General features: G+C 50.6%; 2 protein-coding genes across 3 annotated transcripts in view; one reads left to right on the top strand and one right to left on the bottom strand.

Annotated features, from left to right (window-relative positions):
- Positions 1-6,364, top strand: part of LOC112395502 (ephrin type-A receptor 10-like) — a 35,058-nt gene extending 28,694 nt beyond the window's left edge. Inside the window, 9 exon segments of the mRNA XM_024738740.1 lie at positions 908-1,093; positions 1,558-1,619; positions 1,853-2,056; positions 2,319-2,468; positions 2,685-2,878; positions 3,516-3,671; positions 3,825-3,933; positions 6,237-6,315; positions 6,318-6,364. Of these exon segments, the coding sequence (XP_024594508.1) occupies positions 908-1,093; positions 1,558-1,619; positions 1,853-2,056; positions 2,319-2,468; positions 2,685-2,878; positions 3,516-3,671; positions 3,825-3,933; positions 6,237-6,315; positions 6,318-6,364 (1,187 nt within the window).
- A 1,652-nt stretch (positions 6,365-8,016) lies between these two features.
- Positions 8,017-23,392, bottom strand: CDCA8 (cell division cycle associated 8). 2 transcript variants are annotated; one of them, XM_024738806.1, is made up of 11 exons: positions 23,303-23,392; positions 23,030-23,142; positions 22,762-22,890; positions 20,651-20,691; positions 18,654-18,726; positions 16,547-16,629; positions 13,858-13,922; positions 12,699-12,794; positions 11,388-11,514; positions 10,551-10,637; positions 8,017-9,313 (listed from the first exon to the last, which is right to left on the bottom strand). In XM_024738806.1, the coding sequence occupies exons 2-11, from the start codon at positions 23,124-23,126 to the stop codon at positions 9,269-9,271; spliced, it is 843 nt and encodes a 280-aa protein (XP_024594574.1). In that variant the 5' UTR covers positions 23,127-23,142; positions 23,303-23,392; the 3' UTR covers positions 8,017-9,268. The 2 variants fall into 2 exon arrangements, with proteins under 2 accessions (XP_024594574.1, XP_024594573.1); XM_024738805.1 differs by lacking the exon at positions 8,017-9,313 and having other exon boundaries at positions 10,494-10,637.
- Between the last annotated feature and the right edge of the window lie 118 nt (positions 23,393-23,510).

The raw sequence follows: 23,510 nt of genomic DNA, 5'->3' as shown, positions 1-23,510 counted from the left end.
CTCTACCCAGTCCCCACCCTGTCCAGGAAGCGCCCCCTCCACATGAAGCTGGACCTCCGTCCACCAGGATCCAGGGAAGGAGGTGGCAGAGGAGTCTGTGGCCCTGCCTTCCTACCCTTTGCCTGTCCCCAAGGTCAGAATTCTCTCCATTCAGGCCCTTTCAGAGCTGGCTCTGCAGAGTGCCACTGGCAGAAGTTTGGTCCCAGGCCTTCAAGGGACGATGGGGAGGGGCCTTTGCAAGTTTGGGGACCAGGCATACCTGAGTTCTAGTCTTGGCTCTACCACTGACCAGCTGTGTGACCAGGGGTACGTCCCTTTTCTGCTTTGAGCCTCAGTTTCTCATCTGTTAAATGGGCATGATATTTGCCTCAGACAGAGCTGATGTGGGGGCTTTCCAGCACTCAGCCCAGGGCCGGGTTCACAGTGGGTGCGTGCTCTCTAACAGTCAGTCCCCTCGCTTCCTTTTTTCCTGTCTGCAAACCCTCAGCCCCTGCACTAAGGGAGTGCTTTCACCAGGAGCCTGACACTCTTCCCTGGCACTGTCAGCAGACTCGCTGGGTAGAGACCAGAAAGGGGCAGCGTGGCAGAATAGGTGTCATCGTTACCCTTCCTGGGTCACCCTGCGCCTCTGGTGTGCTGGCATGTGCAGCGTCCTCTCTTTGAGGCTTTGGAATTTCCTGCCGAAGCAGGCAGGGAGGACTCCCCATTTCACAGAGGAGAAAACTGGGGCCAAAAGAGGGAAAGAGCAGAAGCCCATGTCACATGGCTGGTACTCAGTTTACCAGGATTTGAAATCAGGAGACCCGAGTCCCATGATCCAGATAGCTGCTTTCTCCTCGGCTCACCCTGCCCAGGTTGGCCGAGGGAGCGGCCTCCGGGGGGTGTCTGAGGTGCTCTTTCCCCCCAGGGCGGTTTGGGGAGCTGTGCTTCGGCTGCCTGCAGCTTCCGGGCCGCCAGGAGCTCCCCGTGGCTGTGCACACGCTGAGGGAGGGCTGCTCCGACTTGCAGAGGCTCAGCTTCCTGGCCGAGGCCCTCACCTTGGGCCAGTTCGACCACAGCCACGTGGTGCGGCTGGAGGGCGTTGTCACCCGAGGTAGGGCCCATGCTCCACCAGTGTGGGAGGAGATGATGGGGTGGGAGGTGGAGGTGTGCTGTGCCCCCCAGGCCCTCTGCTCAGTCACGAGAGGGAGCCCTGACGCTGCCCACCATGGAGAGAAGGGCTCAGCCCTCCTTCACTGACTCTGGGTGGCCTCTCAGACCCTGCGTGATCTTTGGGCGTGTGGTGACACTCGGTGGGGTTGGCTCACTTGGACCTTCAGAGTGATCGCCCTCAGCTAACTTGGTGCAGATCCTCACCTTGGCCTTTGTTCCCCTCAGACGACACCTCTTTTGTTCTTCAGCACAGAGGATCCTGGGCTGGGCAGGAGGGTGGCAAGACTCAGGGAGCTTGGCCTTGGTTCTGGCCTTCTCGGCGGGGTCTGGGGCCCAGGTCGGGGAGCACATGTGCTCACAGAGGGCAGCAGGCACCTTAGCGTGTGTTCCCCTCCATGGGTACAGGAAGCACCTTGATGATCGTTACTGAGTACATGAGCCATGGGGCCCTGGACGGCTTCCTCAGGGTGAGTGGCCTGGGCCCTGCGGGGTACTGATGACCATGATATTCTTGGTCCCTCACTTTTCCCTTTGGTGGGACTTGGGGTTGGCCTCATTCCCTATAAAGATGCCCACTGACCAGGCTGACCTGGCAGGTCACATGGCAAACTGAAGCCCAGAGAGGGCCAGTTGACTTCCCTGGGGTCACCCAGCAGCAGGGGAAGCGAGAGTGCAGCCTGGCCTCGCTCTCCTCTCACAGCGGCATGAGGGCCAGCTGGTGGCTGTGCAGCTGATGGGGATGCTGCCCGGCCTGGCGTCGGCCATGAAGTATCTGTCGGAAATGGGCTACGTCCACCGGGGCCTGGCGGCCCGCCGGGTGCTGGTCAGCAGCGACCTCATCTGCAAGATCTCTGGCTTTGGGCGGGGACCTCGGGACCGAGCAGAGGCTGTCTACACCACCATGGTGAGGAGCCCTTCCCTCGGCAAGCTGCCCTGGAGTCCCCATCTCCCCACATCCCCCTTCCTGGCTGTGTCAGGGTCACTCCTGCCCCTCCATCCAGTTGTCCGTGCCAGTGTGGGCCTCGCCTGCGGTCAGCCTGTGGGCCTCCCCTAGATGAGCAGCCGGGGAGACGGCAGGTGGGGCCGGATCTGTGGCTCTGCGGGTGGGGAACCCTGGCTGTGTGACCTGGTCCCTTCCTGCCCCTGACCTGCCTGCCTGCCCGCAGAGCGGCCGGAGCCCGGCACTGTGGGCCGCCCCCGAGACGCTTCAGTTTGGCCACTTCAGCTCCGCTAGTGATGTTTGGAGCTTCGGTGTCGTCATGTGGGAGGTGATGGCCTTTGGGGAGCGGCCCTACTGGGACATGTCTGGCCAAGACGTGAGTGACACCCGTGGCTTCTGCTCCTTGCCTTCTGATCCTGTTGCTCCCTGACCTCTGCCCATTAACCCTTGACCTGTTAGCCCCAGGCCCCTCTTCACTGTCTACTTGCTTCCAGTCCTGCCTGGTCACCACTTGAGCCTTCCTTGGGATGGGGTGAGTGTGTGCATTGGGGGACCTAAAACCTCCTGTCTGCCTGCCACCCCCATGGCCTAGGTGATCAAAGCCGTGGAGGATGGCTTCCGGCTGCCACCCCCCAGGCACTGCCCCTCCCCCCTGCACCGACTGATGCTTGACTGCTGGCAGAAGGACCCAGGTGAGCGGCCCAGGTTCTGCCAGATCCATGGCCTCCTGAGCAAGATGGTGCAGGATCCAGAACCCCCGAAGTGTGCCGACACTACCTGTGCCAGGTACAGCTGTCACCTCGCTTGTCCCAGGTACATTCCCAGGTATCTCCAACCATACCAGACGTAGCAGAACTCTCACCTGTCCACGAATGCCCCCCCCGCCCCACCACCATGTACAAATACAGCTGCCCCACCTGTCCTCCCCCACCAGTCCAGGTACGACTACTCACTCAGGTACCCCAGATAGATCTAATACTCCCACCTGCCTTAGGCATGTGTAACTTTTCATCTTAGTCACTTCTGCTTGTCCTGGGTTTTGCCCCACGTATCCCAGGTACAGTGACCACATACATAAATGTGGTAATAGTCCTAACATATCTGTAGTTCCAATAAATAAGTGAAATTAGTATTAGTTGTCCCCAATACCAGTCACTTCCCAAGCTCTCCTAGGTACATCCTACCCAAGACTGTCGCAGATACTCCCTTTACCTGGCTCCTATGCAGCTCTCTGCCAACCAGAGCATCGTGAACCCTCGCCTGCTCTGAGAATACCTAGAACCCTGTGTGAGCCAGGCTGTCGGAGGGCTCGGCCATCTTCCCCTTCTCCTGGCCGTTCTCAGACGGCCTTTCCTCAGGAGAGTGACCAGGTCTGGGCCCCAGGTCCCTGCTGTCGACTGACCACTGCGCCTCTGCTCCCCAGGCCTCCCACGCCCCTGGCGGACCGTGCCTTCTCCACCTTCCCCTCCTTTGGCTCCGTGGGCGCGTGGCTGGAGGCCCTGGACCTGGGCCGCTACAAGGACAGCTTCGCTGCCGCCGGCTATGGGAGCCTGGAGGCTGTGGCCGCCATGACTGCCCAGTGAGTCTAAGGGGCCCGGGGGCCCTGCCCCTGCCAGCATGGGAGGCTCAGCCGGTCCTGATTCCGGTTGCCTGGCTGGGCAGGGGGTGGGAGGGACAGCAGAAGGTGGGGAGGAGCCAGCTGGGTCTGACCCACCCTTCTTCTTCTTCGCAGGGACCTGGTGAGCCTGGGCATCTCATCGGTGGAACACCGGGAGGACCTCCTCAGCGGGATCAGTGCCCTGCGGGCCCGGGTGCTCCAGCTGCAGGGCCGGGGGGTGCAGGTGTGAGCGGCCCCACTCTTTCAGGCCAGGACCCCAGGGGGCTCCAGCCCCCAGCCTTGCCCAGGACCCCCGCCAGCTGCACTCCACCCGTGCGGAAGTGAGCTCCCAGAGCTTGTGTGGAGCCCCGGTTTCCTCCATTTCCCTGCCTTCTCCCCCAATTTCCCCCAGTCTGAGCACCTTGGCTGACTCAGTCCCCCTGGAAAAAAGGTTCAAAACCTGGGGAGGATCCCTGAGATAACAGTGGGAGGAAATGCAGCGTCTCAGAGACCAAGGTGGGCAGGGGCAGGGAGGAAGACATAGCTTTAAATGGCCCGATTCATGCCCTTCTGTCTTCCATACCCACTGGGGTCTGGGGCCTACTCCAAAGGGTGCCCCACTTTCCCACAGACCATTGGCCAGCAGGCAGCACAGGTCCCTGATGGATGGGCTCCTGTCAGTGCCCACAGCTGCCTGGCCGCCAATCCTGATGGGCCATGGGGCCTCAGTTCCCCGTATTCCAGCTGGGCCCTGTCTGGACACTGGTCCCGAGGCCCAGGCAGGCAAAGGTGGTGCTGAGCTCAGGGGCTGGACCCCGAGGGCCCCGGACTTAGGAGCTGATTTCTGCTTCCCCCACCCTTGAGCTGACCATTCAGGGTGAGGGTGAGGGTTCCGGTGTTCCCCTGAGGCCCCACTAGGTGCCCCCCACCCCCTTTGCTTTCCTTTTATAAACTCACCGGCAGGACATCTGGGAAGAGCATGAGGAGAGTAGTTTTCTCCCCGGGGCCCCAAGAGCTTTGCTCCCCAGACTTGGGGGATGAAGACATGACTCTCAGAGACGGAGCTTCTCTCTCTAACAGGCCGGTCCAACCCTTACCGTACAGGTGGGGAAAATAAGACCTGGTGAGGAGTCGGGGCCAGAGCTGGGGTTGAACCCATGTGCCCAACTCCCAATCCAGAGCCGAGGTTGGCTCTGGAGAGAGTCATTGGTCCTGCCCTGTGTCACCAACACTCTTTCCTGAGGCAGCCCAGGGGTACTCTGAGGTGACCCCCTCTTGCAGCAGGCTCCATCCCCTGCACCCAGCCTCCCGTGGAGTACCTCCTCCCTCTGGCCCCTCTTCTGTGGGGCTTTGGCAGAAGTAGTCGCACTGAGCTGAGTCCAGAGTTCCTTATCCAGGAAGGCTTCCCAGAGGCGGGGGTGATCGTGAGGGCCAGGGCTTTCGTGGCACAGAAGGAAGGCAACTGGGTCTGGATAGGGTCACCCCTGACCTATGCCTGCTGTGGTCTGGCTGCGTGTGGGTCGGGTGGGATGGGGTGGGAAGGAGACAAGGGCTACAGGAAGGGGCGAAGGAGACACAGCCGGCCCTTGGAGGGCCCAGACGAGGTGGGGAGGTGAACTCAGGCTCCAAGAACTACTACACGTCGCCCACGGGAGACCTTAGGGCCTGTGGGCCGGACGCTCCTGATGTGTGTATGTGGAGGGGTGTCTGGAAAGGTTCCTCGGCTGAGAGTCTGATGCATCCGTTGAACAGGAGGAGCGGGGGGAGGGCTCTTTCCTTAGGGTTGGTGGAGTTTTCCGCAGGCCAAGACGGAGGGCCTAGGACAAGAGGAATCCAAGCAGAGGGGCCAGCATGAGAAGGAGCCTGGACGGTGGGAGATGCAGCACATCTTTGGGGAGTGCTCCGTGGTGGGGGACGGGGCCTCGCAGCAGTGCCTTTGGCCTCATTCTGCCAGCAGGGCAGGCGTCCCCCCACCCCCGCTGTCCAGCTCCTGAGCACCTGCCCCAGCTCAGTGTCCTGGGGGGTGCTAGGGGAGGCCGAGATATTTCTTCTACCTGTGACAGAGCTGGAGGGTCCCTTGCCGGTGCCCTCCAGGCCCTGCCCCGTGGGAAGTCTGGACAGGACATGCCAGCATCCCGTGGAGGGAGCCTCATTCCCATCTCCAGCCTCATCAGTCACGCCCTGAAGGTCAGAGTCCCCTCCTCCTCCCCACGCTGTTCTGCAGAGTCCCCTGGCTGTGTTGGCAGGACTTTGGTGTCCAGGGTAGACCTCCCTTCCACTGAGGAGTGAGGTCCCAGCATCCTGATGGGTCCCAGGCCTCAGCCCTGCACAGGTGCCGGCAAGATGCAGGCTGACGGCTCCCTGGGAGCCCTCTACAGATCTATTTTTATACGGACCTTATTCACTGGATAGAGAGGTGGCCTGCAACCCCCCAGCACCCATATCTGAGCCCATCCAGGGAGGGAAGGGGCTGGTTGGTGGGGGGGGGGAGTGGTTCCTTTGACTAATTCTGGAGGTGTTTTTATAGTTCTTGGGTTCTATATGCAGGACAAAGTAATAAACACTTGTCTGGTGTGGTGCCTCTGTCAGTGACAGTTGCTTAACTGTTAAGTAACTTGTGTGGGAGGGTCTTGCCCCCCTGCCCCACCACAGGGGTCTCCAAAGTGTGTGTCTGAGATCTCTGGGCAAGAGACACATTTAGGAAATAGATGACAGGACAGTGTGATCAGGGTTTACCCTAGGGGCGAGCACTGGGTGGCTTCCCCGAGGGGGCAACACTCCGTGGAGGTGCCATTGCCGGAGATGGACCACGTAAGGGGAGGGGGAGCAGGTTAAGCAGCGATGTGGGAAATGACGAGCTCGGTTTTGGACCAGGCTGCAATGTGTGTCTGACACTGTGAATAAACGATGCTTAGGTGATGTCCTAGCACAGCCTCCACAAGAACTAGCTCTTCATATGACTAATTGAACCTAACTGTTCATAAGGCAACACATTTGGACTTCTTTCAACAGGACGTCCCAAGTAGGGCTTTTGGAACGATCGGGGGGGCCTGTAGGGCAAAGAACGAAACTACTGTTCATTGGAAACTCCCCTGGTGAGGGGAGGGTCTCATCCTCCCTTCAGCTCAGAGCAGCTCTGCTTTTATTTGCTTTATACACACAGCAGAGGCTACAAAGTAAACTGCTCACGGGGATGAGGTAAGAATTCTTTTGAATGGGAAGAGGTCTCTGAGGGCCAAGGAAAAGTGCTACACAGCTCCTCTGACTGTGGCCCGTGTTGCTAGATATTTTTGGGTGGCTAGTGACTATTTTTGTGAAATCTCACGCTTTTTAAATTGTTAGCAATTAATTTGAAAAGACAAAATCCAAACAGTGAAAAGCGTTTGCGGCCCTTTTTGGTCTGTGGGCTGGCGGTAAGGTTTGAATTTTCTTTGCCGCATGCCAGCCCTGTGATAGTTCAGCCCATGCCTTAAATCCTGGGATGGGGAGCTCATTACTGTCTCCAAGCCAACTGTTATATGGAATGAAGGACTGCTCCATCTTTGTCATGTGACTGGTATCTATTAGGGACCTGTTACATACTACACATGCCCTGCAATTGGGTCTAGGCAGTAGTGCAGTTGGATCCAAACTAGGGTGAGGGTGGCTTTGAGTAAAGAATGTTGGATCCTAAGTGTTTTCTTGATGTCAGGCTCTACTTAACAACAGTGTACCAGACAATGAAGGAAAAGGTAGAAGCCTCAGCTTTGGTGACTTAATCGCTTGAAATGAGTAACCTCTACTCTAAATGCTGTCACTGACTGAAGGGCCTTCTCCCTACTGTCAACACTGATGACCTGCTGAACCGTGGCCCCAGTCTGTCTTCTCTTCCGCCGTGAGCCCCACGTCGATCGTTTCGGCGAAGAGCGATTCCAGGAAGGCAGATCTGCCAGAGCCTGGAGCTTGGGAAGTGAGAAGCACGATCACTGAATCACCTGGGCCCCTGCTTTGTCCCTGGCCAACGAGACTTGCTACACAAGTAAACTATAGATACCCTAGATACTGTGCCTCCATGATGTAAATTTCTAGCTCATGGAAGGAAGATGATGTTGGGGAAAAGCTTCTTGGGCTAGGTTACCCGTGACCTGGATCTTGGGGAGAGGGCCCCCTCTTCAGGTATCAGAGAGGTTCTGCCTGAAGTAAAGGTTTTCGCATCTTCTGAGGAAAGTAGCTGCTGGCAGACCCCCACTCCAATAGCTGCAGCTCCAAAACTGTCTCTGGTCCAGGTAGCACAGCTTGGAGATGACAGGCAGGCGGAATTATCAATTAAAAACAAATCCACAATTTATTGAAAACAGGTACCTTTCAGTAGCTCTGATTAGAATAAATCAGCTTACAGATACCATGACTCAGGAAAACAGTATGTACAAAAGTCTCAGGAAAGGGAGAATAAAACAACTTGAAAAGAACACATCTTGAACAGGACTGGACTAGAACGGTCGTGTAGGAAAATAATACAGAGTACAACAAAGAGCCATACACAGAACACTGTGCTCTCAGGCTTGGGGTGGGGACTCTCAGCTCCCACGTTCTCAGACCACATCTAATGATTCTTTGGGGCACAGGTGCTGGCTGGAGCGCAGCCCACGTGACAGCCCACGCCAGGGCAGAGGCCAGACGTGAGGAACGAGGCCACCAGGCAAGCTACGCCCACTCCCCCGTGACCCTCAGAAGACAGAAGTGCTCTCTGCAGTCTACAGGCCTGGTGGGGACACAGGGCCACGGACAGCAGAGTTCCTCTACGGCCAGTCATGTAAAAGCCCCTGATTAACCTAAACCCTACAGTTCCCTTATCCAGATTCCCACTAACTGGACTAACCAGAGAGGCAGAGGAGTAAGACATGGAAACTACCCACAAACCAAGTTTTGGTCTTTGGTAAACAGGGATAATACAAAATACTAGTCTATGAGTCAGCTTGAAACCAAACTACTGGGCATGGCAGGTGTTAAGATTGCAGAGCCCTGTCAGTACCCACCACAGGAGGGAGGGGATGTGTGCAGTAGGGGAGATGTTTCCTCCTGTGGTCACTGCTGTGACAGGTCCTGGCCCCATCTGCACAGTCCTTCCCAGCTTCCTGGAGCCGCCCTCTCACGGAGCTCACTTCTCTGAGCCTAGCTCCCAGCCTCAAGCACGCACAGGGCGGGAACACCAGCTGGAGCGGGCTCTCCGGTGAGGGCGAGTTGGCAGTCTTCCCGAGAACATGAGGCTCCCCTGTGCAGCCCCAGCTGGAGTTAGGGCAGGGCGAAGAGGACGTGGAGCTACAGCAGGCAGAGGCGGCAGCTCTGAGAGCAGGAAGGAGAATTCAGTTGGGAGAATGGCAGGAGGTTTGGACTGTATGGACACAGAGGCAGTGTATGTCATCTGGGTTGGGAGGTGCCAATAGCAACATTTCCTGAATTCTCCAAGAGGAACGCTTCTCCCTGCTCTGGAACTTCACATTCAAACAGACAATAAGCCGAAGGGAAGAGGTGTCTTCAGGGTCCCAGAAGTGCCCATTGAAGGTCCATCCTGTTAAATCTAGCTTCTTGGACTAGCAGCCTCATTTGTGAGTCCGTATGCTGCTGCAGATTTGAGCAAGACGGCTCTGAAAGGAAGAGGAGAGAGGCCCTTTAGAGAGGATGAAGCTGGGCAGGCTTGCCCACTTAGCACATAGTCTACTCAGGTAGCACTGGCTTTGGGGCCGGGCTGGTCTGAGTAAATCTCAGCCCTCCATCCTCTATTGGTAACATGAACAAACTAACCTTTCTGGAAGGCAGCTATGCTCTCCTCTATACCACCAACGCAGACCGAACTAACCTTTCTGAATCTCTATTTCTCATCTGAACAAAGGAGCAAAATACCATCTCAAATGAGACAGTGAAGGTATAATTTGGGAACAGCAATGCTGTAGGTCCAGCTAGATGACGGATGTCACCAGATCCGGGGGGCTGGGCATGTGCCTGATCTCAGCACTGGCCTCTGTTCTGTACAACATGTTTGGGAAAGTAGCTCCGCCCATCCCCTTACTTGGATGTACCCTTCACAGACCTCCCCCCAGAAGCGGGGACCTACAGCAGTCACGTTTGCACTAGGTGTTCCCATCCACCAGCCAAAATCAAAGCGGAAGGGACCGGGGAGGCCCGTCTGACCAAAGCTGAGCTAATTCAATTCTTCCTCTTGAGAATTTAAATAAGACTGAAACTGGACTGTCCGCGTTGGGCAATGGAGCAATAGAGTCAGAGCTGGGCGTGTGGCTACCCAGATCCACATATTGACTCAAGGTAAGGGAGAACAGAACCAAGAGCCTCGTGGAGAAGGTTACCCGCTGAGTGGGGGAAGGACGGGGTGCAAGAGAGGTGAGAGCACGGGCCCCAAAGACAGAGTTGCAAAGGAGCTGGTGCACCAGAGCGGAGCCCCATCCACTCCTGGCACTGGTGGTCCCACCACTCAGAGGGCCTGCCTGTTCAGTGCTTTCTTAGATTCTGTGGGATTCCTGGTAGCGAGCTCCTCACCCTGTTCCCGAGCTGTTGTGAGGAAGTTTCAGTTCCCGGGGGGTCAACTGTGCCCTAACATACAGGCACCAACTGCCTGAATGAGGCAGGATTTGATTCTCTTGTGGAAATTCTGTGGCAGGCACTCTGGTTGGACCAAAGCTCAGCATCGATTTAGGGACAGAATTGCTGCTCAGTAAGCAGGACAACAGTCAAAATCCCTTGGGGGAAAGAGGCCACACGGTTTTAAGTGTAAAGCAGCAGGCCAGACCCAAAAGGCAGTCCTAAGTACGGCTAAACCCAGAAGGCTACTGGAGGCCTCCTGTGTGTGGAGAGGAACCCGAGACTTACAGAGAGCTTCTTAATGTTTCCCAAGGCCTCTGGATCCAGCTGTGCGATATCAATCCTCTGCAAGTCACTGGCCAATAATCGCATGCTCTGTGTGGAGGGGAGAGGGTTAAAGTGGCACGTCCCTCAGGGTGGGAACCTCCACCCAGCAGCCCAGTGTGCTCCGGGGCTCCCTTGATGTCCTGCACTTGTGGAGAGGGATGGCAAGGCAGGCAGGAGAGGAGTTAATCCGAAAGAGACAGTGACGTCGGTGTTTATCACTGGGCCAACAGCTGGATCAGCTGAGTATAAGGGGTGCACGTTAGCTTAGAAACGCCCTGCAGACCTCATCTGAGATAAACCAACCCCTCCGTCCCAGGAGCCGAGGTCAGCAACTTGCTCTGCCTGCTTCAGACCCCTCGAAGCTACAGAGTGGAAGACACAGCTCGAGCTCCCCTTTCCAGACTAAGCACACACGCACCCCGATAGTACCCTCCTCTGCACGCCCTTTAATATCTCCCCTACTGCACACATCTCATGTTATAGTTAATTGGGAGCCTAGCTTGACTACTGAACTGCTCCTCAAGGGCAGGAATGTCTTCTACATCTTGAACCTGCTACAAGACAGATGGGCAAATGTTAGTGGATGAACAAATGAAACCCAGAGCTGGGCAAGGATCTTCCCAGTCTGGAGCTCTAACCTGCGAGAGGAAATGGTTCTGAGTCCTACAAATATGTGGATATCAGAAGCCATGCAACCAAAGGGACTTTGGGTTTTGGGAGAGAAGTGGGTGATGGACAAGAGAGAGAAATGCTGAGTAAGCAGCACGCCGTGGCCTGATCGCCCTCTGGAACACTTACCTCTCCGCCTCCCACTGGCACAGTGAGGAATATCTCTTTGCTGTCAGCAAGAGGACTGCCATTTACAGAGACATTGTAAATCCGCTCTCTGGCTGCTGGAGTACGCAGGCCTGGGGTCTTGAAGACCCTATAAAGTGGGAAAATCTCTGTAAAGATGGCTTGGCAGACTGAATGACACCAGGCGCTACGAATCCTTCCAAACCCCGTCTGGCCTCAAGCTGCGGTTTTCAAATCACACATTTCTAAGAAGGTGCATTCTAAATTCAGGGTTAAAAAGCAGTATTGACTAAACAGCTGGAGGAAGGAGGCTGAGCTAGCAAACACACATCTCGCGAGAGTTAATTCTGAGCCATGTAAATGTTAGGCCCAAAGCTCCATATGGATACCTGTCATCCATCCATCCATCCACCCATCCACCCACCCATACATCCATCCATCCACCCATCCATCCATCCATCCATCCATCCATCCATCCATCCATCCATCCATCCACAAAGTCAGAAATAAACTGTGGTTAATATATTTCCAAGAGTGGCTAAGCGCTTCCATCAGGAGGACTTTTCCAGGGTCAAAGTTGGATGATTCAGAGATTACATCATTATATTAATTCCCAAAGTGACTTTCTCAAGACCTTTAAAATGCTGCCATCTATTTTTCCCTAAATGTCTTTTACTATATACTCATGTAAAAAAAGAAAACAATAAGCAGTTAAGGAAGAGAATTAGAAGTAGGAGGTAAGTCTTCCTCACTCTCCCCACTCCAGATAACCACTCTCAGTTCCTTACGCGTCCTTCCAGAAACTGGCTATCAAATGGGGTCATCTAGGACACGCTGCCCTGCCACCTGCTTTGGAGATGCTTGTGATCATGAAGCTCTTCCCCATCAGCACATGCGGATGTACTTATTTAATGGCTATACCCCACGTCCTATCTAGTTGACCAGCACTATGGAAGGGATTAATTTATGCTGTAAGAACATCCTTGTTTATACTGGTCTCCCAAAAGGTGGTGTCCATTTTCACTCCTACCAAGAGTATGGGAGAGTACCTACCAATTTAAAATAAACTTGATCAGAATCGGAAAAGACCAAAACAGTCACTAGAGGCCTCCTAGTCATCAGAGACAGATAAAGAATCATTTTGTCACCAAAAACACGCAAACCTACACTCAGGGGAGAGGCAAACATCAGGAAACCCAGGCAGTTACCCTCCTCTGTGAGGGCTTCCCAGTATCTTCTTAAACACCCTTCTTTTCTGGCAAACATCAAATGTTGGGCTCCCACAAAAATCCAAGTGCTGCTGTCAATACTCACCTTGAGTCAAACCTGGGTGTCAGGCCCGGAGTTGGTTTCACCATAGACAACTCCAGTCGGCCCACAGCTGGGGTAACAGTGGCACAATGGTTTGACCTACAGGTGAGACATGACCATTAGGTACGCCAACTCTCAGGTCCAGGGATGGCAGCCGCAGAGGCAGGTAACACTGACCATGTCAGAGCCTATCCTGGGCACGTTACACACATTAGCTCGTGCAGCCCTCCTAACCACCCTCTGAGAAGCACCATGATCCTCATTTCCGGATGCAGAAACTCTGGCATATTGAGTTAAATAACTTGCCCAAGATCATACAGCCAATTAGGGCAGAGCCAGAACTCCGAACCCAGGCCGCCTGCCTCCAGAATCTGACTTATCAATCAAGCTAACGAATGAGAGGAAGGAGCCAGCCCCTCAGCACCCTGCAGGCCCCCTAGCTGGAGCTCCTGTCCTCCTGCCAGACAGCTCCCACTGCCCAGGGAGAAACGGGAGGAGCCCACCGCTTCACAGACACACGCCCCAGTGACTACTTTCCTGAGCCTGTTAAGAGGCAGCCCCTCCCCCCAACTCCCAGCATAAAGAGTTCCAAGTCTACGGTGATTTATTTTTTTGCAGTACGCAGGCCTCTCCCGTTACGGAGCACAGGCTCCGGACGCACAGGCTCAGCGGCCATGGCTCACGGGCCCAGCTGCTCCGCGGCATGTGGGATCTTCCCGGACCGGGGCACGAACCCGTGTCCCCTGCATCGGCAGGCGGACTCTCAACCACTGTGCCACCAGGGAAGCCCGAGGCGGAATCTTTTAAGAAACTAACTACAGGTAGGTGACAGCCACTTTGTGACCGACTGTGGGTAGCTCTATACGTGGACTGTCAGGTAACTGAACAAAATATGCAGTGCTTACTCTGTGTTTCTGGGTCTTAATCTCCTTGTTTGCATTAAAAAAAAAAAAAGGCGGGGGGGGAAGATAGAGAATGTGGGCAGAAGAACCAGAGAAGGTGTTGGGTCAGACGGTTTCTAGAGGCCTCTCCAGCTCGGATACTGGAGGATTCGATGATGTGAAGCTCAACTTGAACACAAGTCACAAAAGCCCTTTTACCACCTATTTCTGTGGTTCTCCAATAAAACCAAAAACACATCTAAATCTGGAAAACCTGTTACCTTTTACTTTTGCCTTTTCCTTGTATGGACTGGGTTCTCTTCTTAGATGGAGGACACCTTTTAACCTGAAGTCACAGGCAAATGAAACTGAGGTTACAAAAGGCCCTGCAAAGGGGAAAGGTAAGGGAGAGGGGTACCAGCTCTGGAAAAGAAAACTAATATCGAACATCAGAAGGTCTATCTCACAGAATTCACAGTGACTTAAATAATTCTGAACATAATTGATCAACTAAGAATCTATACTGCCTGAGTCTTCAGAATAGAGGCCTTTGACTGAGAGTAAAGGTAAGTGTCTTCTGGACTGAGTACAGCCTGGCTGGTCTCCCCACCCAACTCCCACCCCCTCACGAAGTGCTGCTGTGACGGTCACTAAGGGCACCCAGGTGCCCAATCCAAGGAACCCTCAGCAGTCCTCACCCTTGCTGAGTCCTCGGAAGTACCTGACAGGAATCACTCTTTACCTGCGGACACCCTCCCTTGTTTCTAAGATCCACCCACCTCCCCACTTCTCTGGCTGGCCCTCTGCAGGTTGCCTCACGAGCTCCTCTTTCTACCTTCCCTCCTAGGGTCCATCCTCAGCCTTCCCTCCACGTTCTCCCTGTACAGCCTCATCGACTCCCTTGCTGGGACAACCACCTAAAGATCTGGGAGTTGTTGTCTCTCAGTCTCTTACTTCTGCCTGAGCTCCAGGCTGAGATTTCTGTCAGGGCGAGCTGTCCTGGAGAAGTACTGAACACTCAGCAGGCCAAACAACTGACACAGGGACTGCTCCCCTTAGCCCCAGCCCAGCACTCCTCCTCCTCCTGTGCCCCACATGCCACCGGATGGCAGTTCCCTAGACTAGAAACCACATAGCCGTCTCTGGTCCCTCCTTCCCTCTACCGATCTTGCCTACTCTCCATTAGAAAACTTATCTCAGAACCATCCCTTCTCTTTTTACAGGGTCAGTGCCTCAGTTCAAGAATTACAGCAGCCTCTGCATGTAAATCAATGAAGTTAGAACACACCCTCACACCATGCACAAAAATAAACTCAAAATGGCTTAAAGACTTAAACATGAGACATGGCACCACAAAAGTCCTACAAGAGAGCATAGGCAAAACATTCTCTAATATAAATTGTACCAGTGTTTTCTTAGGTCAGTCTCCCAAGGCAATAGAAGTGAAAACAAAACTAAACAAATAGGACCTAATCAAACTTACAAGCTTTTGCACAGCAAAGGAAACCATAAAAAAAAAAGGAAAAAACCTACGTAATGGGAGACTATATTTGCAAATGATGCGACAGACAAGGGCTTAATCTCCAAAATATACAAACAGCTCATACAACTCAACAGCAAAACACAAACAACCCAATCGAAAAATGAGCAAAAGACCTTAATAGACATCTCTCTAAAGACGACATACAGATGGCCAGTAGGCACATGAAAAGATGCTCATCATCATTAATTATTAGAGAAATGCAAATCAAATCCACCTCACACCGGTCAGAACGGCCATCATTAAAAAGTCTACAAATAAATGCTGGAGAGGGTGTGGAGAAAAGGGAACCCTCCTACCCTATTGGTAGGAATGTAAGCTGGTACAGCAACTATGGAAAACAGTGTGGAGGTTCCTCAGAAAACTAAAAGATAGAATTACCATATGATCCAGCAATCCTACTCCTGGGCATACACCCGGACAAAACTGTAATTCAAAAAGATACATGCAGCCCTATGTTCACAGCAGCACTATTCACAATAGCCAAGACGTGGAAGCAACCTAAATGTCCGTCGACAGAGAAATGGATAAAGAAGATGTGGTACATATATACAATGGAATACTACTCAGCCATAAAAAAGAACAAAATAATGCCATTTGCAGCAACATGGATGCAACTAGAGATTATCATACTAAGTGAACTAAGAGTCAGAAAGAGAAAGGCAAATACCATATGATATCACTTATATGTGGAATCTAAAATATGGCACAAATGAAACTATCTACAAAACAGAAACAGACTCACAACATAGAGATCAGACTTGTGGTTGCCAAGAGGGAGGGGGATGAGGGAGGGAAGGACTGGGAGTTTGGGATTAGTATATGTAAACTATTACATATAGGATGGATAAACAACAAGGTCCTACTATATAGCACAGGGAACTATACTTAATACCCTGTGATAAACTGTAATGGAAAATATATAAAAAAGAATGTCTCTATGTGTATAACTGAGTCACTTTGCTGTACAGCAGAGATTGGCACTACACTGTAAATCAACTAAACTTCAATTAAAAAAAAAAAAAAAGAATTACAGTAGCCTCCTGAATGGTTCCCTTGTCTCTAGTTTTTCCTCTCTCCCATTTATCCCGAATCCTATTCTGAAATACCTATCTGGTCATGTCATTTACCAAGACCTACCTCATGAAACTGCAACTTTCAAGTTTGGCACACAAGACCATTCATTTTCTGGCCCCTGCTCTCCCCAGATCACCCTCACAGTTTACACCCCAGCCATACCAAACTGCTTCCTGTTCCTTAAAGGGCACTTTCATTCCTCTTCCTGGAATTCCCTTCCCTTTCTTCTCCAGCTAGTGAAATCTCACTCATTTTAAAGGCTGTGCCCAAGGGTGCTGGGGGAGCATACTGTATTTTAAGTATTTCCTTTTTCTCCTGACAGGCTCCAGCCCTGAATCTGAATGCCTACTTACTCTTGCAGTTTGAGGATTCTTATTTTCATTTTCTTCCTCTTCTTCTTCCTTTATCATGTCATCCACTTGCATCACCTTTCGTGCTATAAGAAAGTTTTAACAGAGTGATATTTCTCATGGGAATAAACTTTTATGCATTCACATTTCTTATAGGAAATAAAACTTATGCACTCTTAGGCTGTAATCAAGAAATAGATCCAATATAAAGATGACTTTAAAAAAAAACAGAGGGTTTAGACAAAAAAGAGGGTCTCAAGAGTGGTTAAGAAACCCCATATAATGCTTTGTACGGCAGCCCAGCATTCTGACTAAGAGTGCAGACCCTGGACTCAGACAGCCTTGAGCTTGAGGCCTGGCCCTGCCTCTGACTCGGTCACATGGCTTTCATGGTGATCATCTAAAAGGGAGGAGCCACTTCATAGGGATATGATGAGACCTGGAATGTGTGCTCCACAAAAACACGGTCTTTGTTATTCATCCCAAACCCTAGAATTGCGCCTACTGTATAAGTGCTTATTAAATATTTGTGGGACGAATGAATGTAAAGTCCCTTGGATGGTACTGAACACACTATAAGTATTACTATTTATTATAATAAAATACTACTTATAAATAATAAATTATTACAACTATCATCTTAGAAGGAAAAGGGATATGAGGGATGTTTAGGATGGATGATAACGGAGGAAATAATACCAATTTTTAATATTTAAGGGGTTGTCATATGGAAGACAGCTCTATGGGACCTCAAAGAGCAGAACCAGTATCAATATGTAGATACCACAGGAAACTCTGGTTCAAAATTAGAAAAAACGTTCTAACCATTACAGCTGTCTATCGATGAAAGGTAGTCTCACTGCTAAATATGTACAACCATGGGCTAGAAAATCCCAAGCAGGGATTCCATAGAGAAATTTAATTATGGGAGGAGAGATCAGACTTAATGACTTTTAAGCTTTTTTTTTTCTCCCTGACACAAATAAGAATCTAAGTATATTTACCTTAAAAAAAAAAAAAAAAAAAAGCTTACAATGTAGTTGAAGTCCAGTGTTTGAGAGGACACAAAACCAGTTTCTACTGTTGTTTGACCTGGGTCCCAGTGTGTTCAGTTCCCAGTGGTGAAATCGGAAGACTAGCCCCCCACACCCCCCACACCAAATAAGAAAAAAAAAAAGTGGAATTCAAAAGAGAAATTGGACATTACCTAAATGTAGAAATAACCCAAAGCGACCTAACAGATTGCAGATTTGCAGCTAAGGAACTAACTCTAGGAACACCCAAGTCCAATTACGTCACAACCTTGCTGGGGCAGGCCTGGAATATGACACTAGGAAAGTGAAAATCCCATCATGCTGTCTTCATGCTACAGGACAACTCTGATGGAAGGCAAGCTGGAACAAGAATTGGACGGTGTTTCTGGCTTGGCCCAGTGGAGAAGGTGCCTGCTTGGTGGGCAGCCCCAAACTCCAGGTCTTGGGTCAGGTTCATCCTCACTGGAGTTGGATGCATTGAGCTACTGGAGCTTAATGACAGTGACATCACGTCCATAACAGAACTCACCCTGGCCTGAGTCTATGCTCACTAATTACAACCCAGCTTCCCCCAAACTTACCCTTTAAGATAGTGTTTCTCAGAGTGTTGGACGTGTATGTGAGAGAATTTTCCACAGATGGGTCAGTGAATTGAGCAACATGGAATGACATGCTTAGACAGTTGGTCCTTTCACAATGCTCTTTGAACCCTTCTGATCACATCAGGGAGAGTCTTGGCCGGCACTAACGTGTCTTGTAGCACCTCTCCAAACCTTGCTCACCTCTCTAACTCAGGGAAGCAAGCAGGCAACACTGTTTGGTTTCCAGCACAGCTTTTGTTTTTCTTCTTTCACCTTCACTTTAGCTCACACATTGGTCTAAAGAGTTCAGTTAGTTATCAGTCCTGCATATCATTAACTGAATGCAGAGGCTAAAATCAAATTTTTGGATTTGCAAGACTGAGGACCAGGCATTAGAGGGAAGAGGTTCCTCCAGTGAGGTCTCCCCAAGCAGCCAGCCAACCACACTAGGCCTTCATTCTCTCAGTTCAACAAGGGGTTTTGAAAAGTACTCACTTTTGGCAGATTTCAGGGGTGTCTGAACAGCTTCTGCTGTTAGTTTGTTTATTTCTGTGATATCCAGGTCAGCCTGTAATGAACAGAGCCAGAAAACAAAAGGTATATTCCATCAAATATGAGGAACAATATTTTAAGATTAAAAACATTAATTAAAAAACATATTCTTGGGACTTCCCTGGTGGCACAGTGGATAGGACTCTGTGCTCCCAATGCAGGGGGCCTGGGTTCGATCCCTGGTCAGGGAACTAGATTCCACATGCATGCCACAACTAAGAGTTCGCATGCCACAACTAAGGAGCCCATCTCCCGCAACTAAGGAGCCCACGAGCTGCAACTAAGGAGCCTGCCTGCCGCAACTAAGACCCCACACAACCAAATAAATAAATAAGTAAAATATTAAAAACAAAATAACCCAAAACATATTCTTTGATACATACAAAAGATTGTTAGTTATAATACAAAATATTGAACTTCCATAAACCCACCATACTAACGAAGGCCTAAAACATTGCCAATTACTTGCTTCTAGGCTATGTATTTTTCCCTGTTCTATTTCCTTGCCTCTCCTCGAAAGGTGACCAGTCTCCTAATTCTGTCATTCCTTAGAGATAACCCCTGTCATCATTCCATTTGCTTGAAAGAAAGTGTGTGTGTGTGTGTTTCTCCACAAATGTGTATGTGCTTAAACAATATTTTGTTTGCTTTTGTTTTTGATCACTATTCGTGGTTGTAGTTAATTCACTGCTATGTAATATCTATCACGACGGATTTGTCCAATCTCCTCTCAACAGTATTTTGCTATTACAAACACTGTTACTTTGAACTGTCTTACACATGTGTCTGATGCACACCTGTCCAAGTTTTCTCTTGGCTATATACTTAGGGATGGGGCATTACAGGGTTGTAGGGTACACAAGTGTTCAGCCTTAATATTATGCAAAATTGTTTTCCAAAGTGATTGTACTTGTTTACGTGCCAGGAGCAAACAAGTTCCTAATGACCCATATTCTCTACCACACTTGATGCTATGTCAGCCTTCTCATTTTTTCCCTCCAGCTTTATTGAGGTATAACTGACAAATAAAATTCTAACATATTTAAAGTGTACAACATGAGGATTTGTGATACATACACATTGTGAAGTGATTACCACAATCAAGTTAATTAACACATTCAGCACCTCACATAGTTACCTTAAAAAATTTTTTTTTATTTTTTAAAGTCTAGAGGGCCAAAAGTTTTTCTACTATGCCCCTGGGGCCTTCAAAAAGGCTTCCAGTCGCCATTCTAATTAAATTTGTTCCCAGTGGTAACTATATGTATGGGAATAGGCAAAAGCAGGCATGGTTCACAGGCCTTTTCTTGCAGGGCATGTGTAAATACCAGAATAGTCGTTACAGACTAGGAATGACACAGGTTTCATCTCTGGGCTGGCAGAGACTACGTGGAGTACTCAGACGAGGATTCTGAAGCTGTCAAGGCTTAGCTTAGAAAGTGCTGTGCTAGACAGACGAGTGCTGTCTGAAATGGATGATGGAATGGAAAGTGGCTACTGAACATTTGAAATGTGGCTGGTGTGTCTGAGGAACTGAATATTTTATTAATTTTAATTAATTTAAAGAGCTACACGTAGTTGGTGGCTACTGTTAACAGACAGTGCAGACCTAAACTCTTTATTCTGCCTCATCTAGCAGGCCAGGTCACCGTGTAATGATGCAGGGGCTTAAAGGAACTTGGACTTTAGGCTTCCTACTTCCCCTGCAAAGGTCCGGGCAAAGAGCTGCAAGGAACCTGCCAAAAAAAGAACTACCTCTCTTTATAAACCTTGAAATTATCTGGGCTTCACGTACTCAGCATTTGACAACTATAATTTTTTTGTTGACACAGATACTTCCCCTCTGGAACCTCTTCCACAGTCAGCACCACTGGTTGAATTTTGTGAACAGACTAAACTTAAAACTAACCAACAGTTCAAAAATAGGAGAAGTCACTTACTGTTGCTGCTTCCTCCAGCGCCCGCTTGTTTCCTCCAAGGGCTTTGAAAAGAACGTTTTGTTTAGTTACTATCAGATTCTAATAACTTAAATAATAAACCGTCCTCCCTAATATGACCACTTACCTTTCTTACACTTGACCAGATTAAGCCCTTGATCCAACACTCAGGAGCCTTTACAACCTAGTTTAATTTCTCTCCAAGCTTGACTGTTCCCCTCATGGCTTATTCTAGGTTCCACCACACCAAAGTGCCTGTTATTTCCCAAATGTGCCACTGTCTCTCATGACTCAGTGCCCTGGTACTTATTTCCTCTGCCCGAAATAATCCTCTGCACCCAAAAAATTTCTAATTCATACTTCAAAACTCAGCTCAAACCCAAACTCTGCTTATTTTTCTCTCTCAGCAGATCGCTGCAATGTGCTGAGTTAGTTGCTCACTATGTCACATCCAACAACTACTCAAAGCTGTAAAAGTGCCCTGCCTTGAACTGAACTCTTTGAGGACAGAGATAACACCCATAGCTTCTGGCAAAAATATGTCACACAGGGCTTGCCTGGTGGCGCAGTGGTTGAGAGTCCGCCTGCCGATGCAGGGGACACGGGTTCGTGCCCCGGTCCGGGAAGATCCCACATGCCGCGGAGCGGCTGGGCCCGTGAGCCATGGCTGCTGAGCCTGCGCGTCCGGAGCCTGTGCTCCGCAACGGGAGAGGCCACAACAGTGAGAGGCCCGCGTACCGCAAAAAAAAAGAAAAAAAGTCGCACAGTAGGTATGGAGTAAATGTGTACTGAATGAAGAGTTCTTTGCAGGTTTAGATGTAGAATAAAAACTTAGGTTAGGTCCTCCGGCTGGAAAAACTGGTAGTATCTCCTATAATAGTTAAGAACTCAGGCTTTGGAACCAGAATGCCTAGGTTCAAGTAGACTCTGTCACTAACTAGCTTAGGAGACTTTGAGCAAAGTAAACAATCTCTGTGCTTTAATCTCGTTGTCTATAAAACAGGGATAATATTAACAATTAATATGGTTGTGATGAGGATGAAGTCAGTGAATATATGGAAAACACTTGTACAGTGCCTGTCTGCCATAGAAAGCGCTATATAAATGCGCTCATTGACCACTACTCTATTCTCTTTTGTAGTACTCATAATTTAAAATATATAATCATGTCCAAATTTTAAAAATGATCCTTCTCTACTAACTTGTAAGTTCCTGGAGGCACGGACAACGCCTGTTTTATTTCCCAATGCATCTTCAGCACCTAGCACTGTGCCTAACACATGCTCAGTGAGTATCTGCAGAGATGCACAAATAGGTTAATAAATAAAAGGGGAAGTCAAAAGCATCATTGAACGTCTACTATGTGAACAGAACATGCATTTCTATCCAGGAAGGAGGCTATATACTGGGTAATTAACAATAAGGAAAATAGTAAAAGTAAGGGTGACCCAGCAAAAGGACAGCCTTTTGCATTTCCTTGGACATTTAGCAAGGGGGTGGGCAACAGGCTGGGATTTTTCTCTGGCCAGGAAAACCCTTGAGTCCTGGCACTTCACAATTTGATATGCCCATTTTTAAACTGGCATTTTCCCTAAGCTGCAGGAAATGCTGCTTGGGATTATTCTTCCAACGGAGGTCTGGTAATAAACCAAGCCATTCACTCATTCATTTTCAAATGGTTGGATAAAATATCCCCCCCCCCGTCCCCCCCCAAAAAAGTATTTCATGACACGTGAAATCTATGTCAAATTCACATTTCAGTGTGTCCATAAGTAAGTTTTTATTGTAAAACAGCTATGCCCATTCATTGCAGCTGTTTTGGAACTATAACAGCAAAGTTGAGTCGTTTCGACAGCGAACCCTCTGGCCTACAAAGCCTAAAATATTTATTATCTGGTCCTTTAGAGAAAACGTTTGCCTGCCTGCAAAGGTAGATGAGGGTAAGAGCTAAGGAGAAAAGCAAAGCCGGGAGGTGAGACAGGGAGTGGGGGGAAGGAGGAGGGCTGCAGTTTCCTGCAGTGATCTTGGAAGACCTCACTAAGAAGACGAAGGCTGCCATGGTAACCACAGAAGGGCTCCAGGCCGAGGCCTGGGGAAAGACTAGCAGCTCTTACCGAAGTAGTCGAGCCAGTTCATCTCGCGCAGCGCCTTGGGGAGTCGCAGGATCTCGATGTTGTACAAGTTATCCATCTCCTTGAGGAGGTTCTGCCTGTCTGACTGAATCTGCTTGGATCGTATTTGCACTGCGAGAGGGCAGAGCGGACGGGACACGGGTCACCCGGCGGGCGAATGCGGCCTGGAATCCGTGCTGCCAGCGCCCCAATCCGCCAGCACCCCGCGACTGCCCCAGGTGCTAGCGACCACCCGGGCTCCGCCCCTTACCTTCACGGTCGAAGTCCTTAAGAAAAGAGGCGAGCTTTCGGCTCCGTACCGAGCTGGTCTTGGTCACCCGACTGCCGCCCTTCCTAGCCGGAGCCATGGCGCTTCGATGGAGGCTGCGGGGAGAGGGGGCCGAGCCACAAGGCGTCAGCGGCGCAGACGGGCAGGGACAAGGGGCCGCCAGGGTGAGGGAGAGGGCGGAGGGCACCCCAGGGGCTTTGGAGGGGGACTCCTGCCCTTCGGGGCCTGGGCATAAAAGATTTGCGAGGCACCCACCTGTGGGTCCCGAAACAGGGGCTGAGAAAAACCTGGCTGCTTCAGCCGAGAGGGAGCGGCTCCGGGGCTAACTGGACGTGCGACCGCCGCCACCAAATTCAAACTGCCACAGGCTGACCAATGAGAAGCCGCCGTCTTAGGAGGATCCCACAATAACCAATCACAGGGAAGCTCTGCGATCAGACAGCCAGTCCACATGTAGGACTAC

Source organism: Neophocaena asiaeorientalis, unplaced genomic scaffold, assembly GCF_003031525.2.
Source record: "Neophocaena asiaeorientalis asiaeorientalis breed wild unplaced genomic scaffold, Neophocaena_asiaeorientalis_V1.1 scaffold106, whole genome shotgun sequence".
NCBI lineage: Eukaryota > Metazoa > Chordata > Mammalia > Artiodactyla > Phocoenidae > Neophocaena > Neophocaena asiaeorientalis.
The sequence above is the reverse complement of the archived record's forward strand: the minus strand, read 5'-3'. Positions and strand labels throughout refer to the sequence as shown.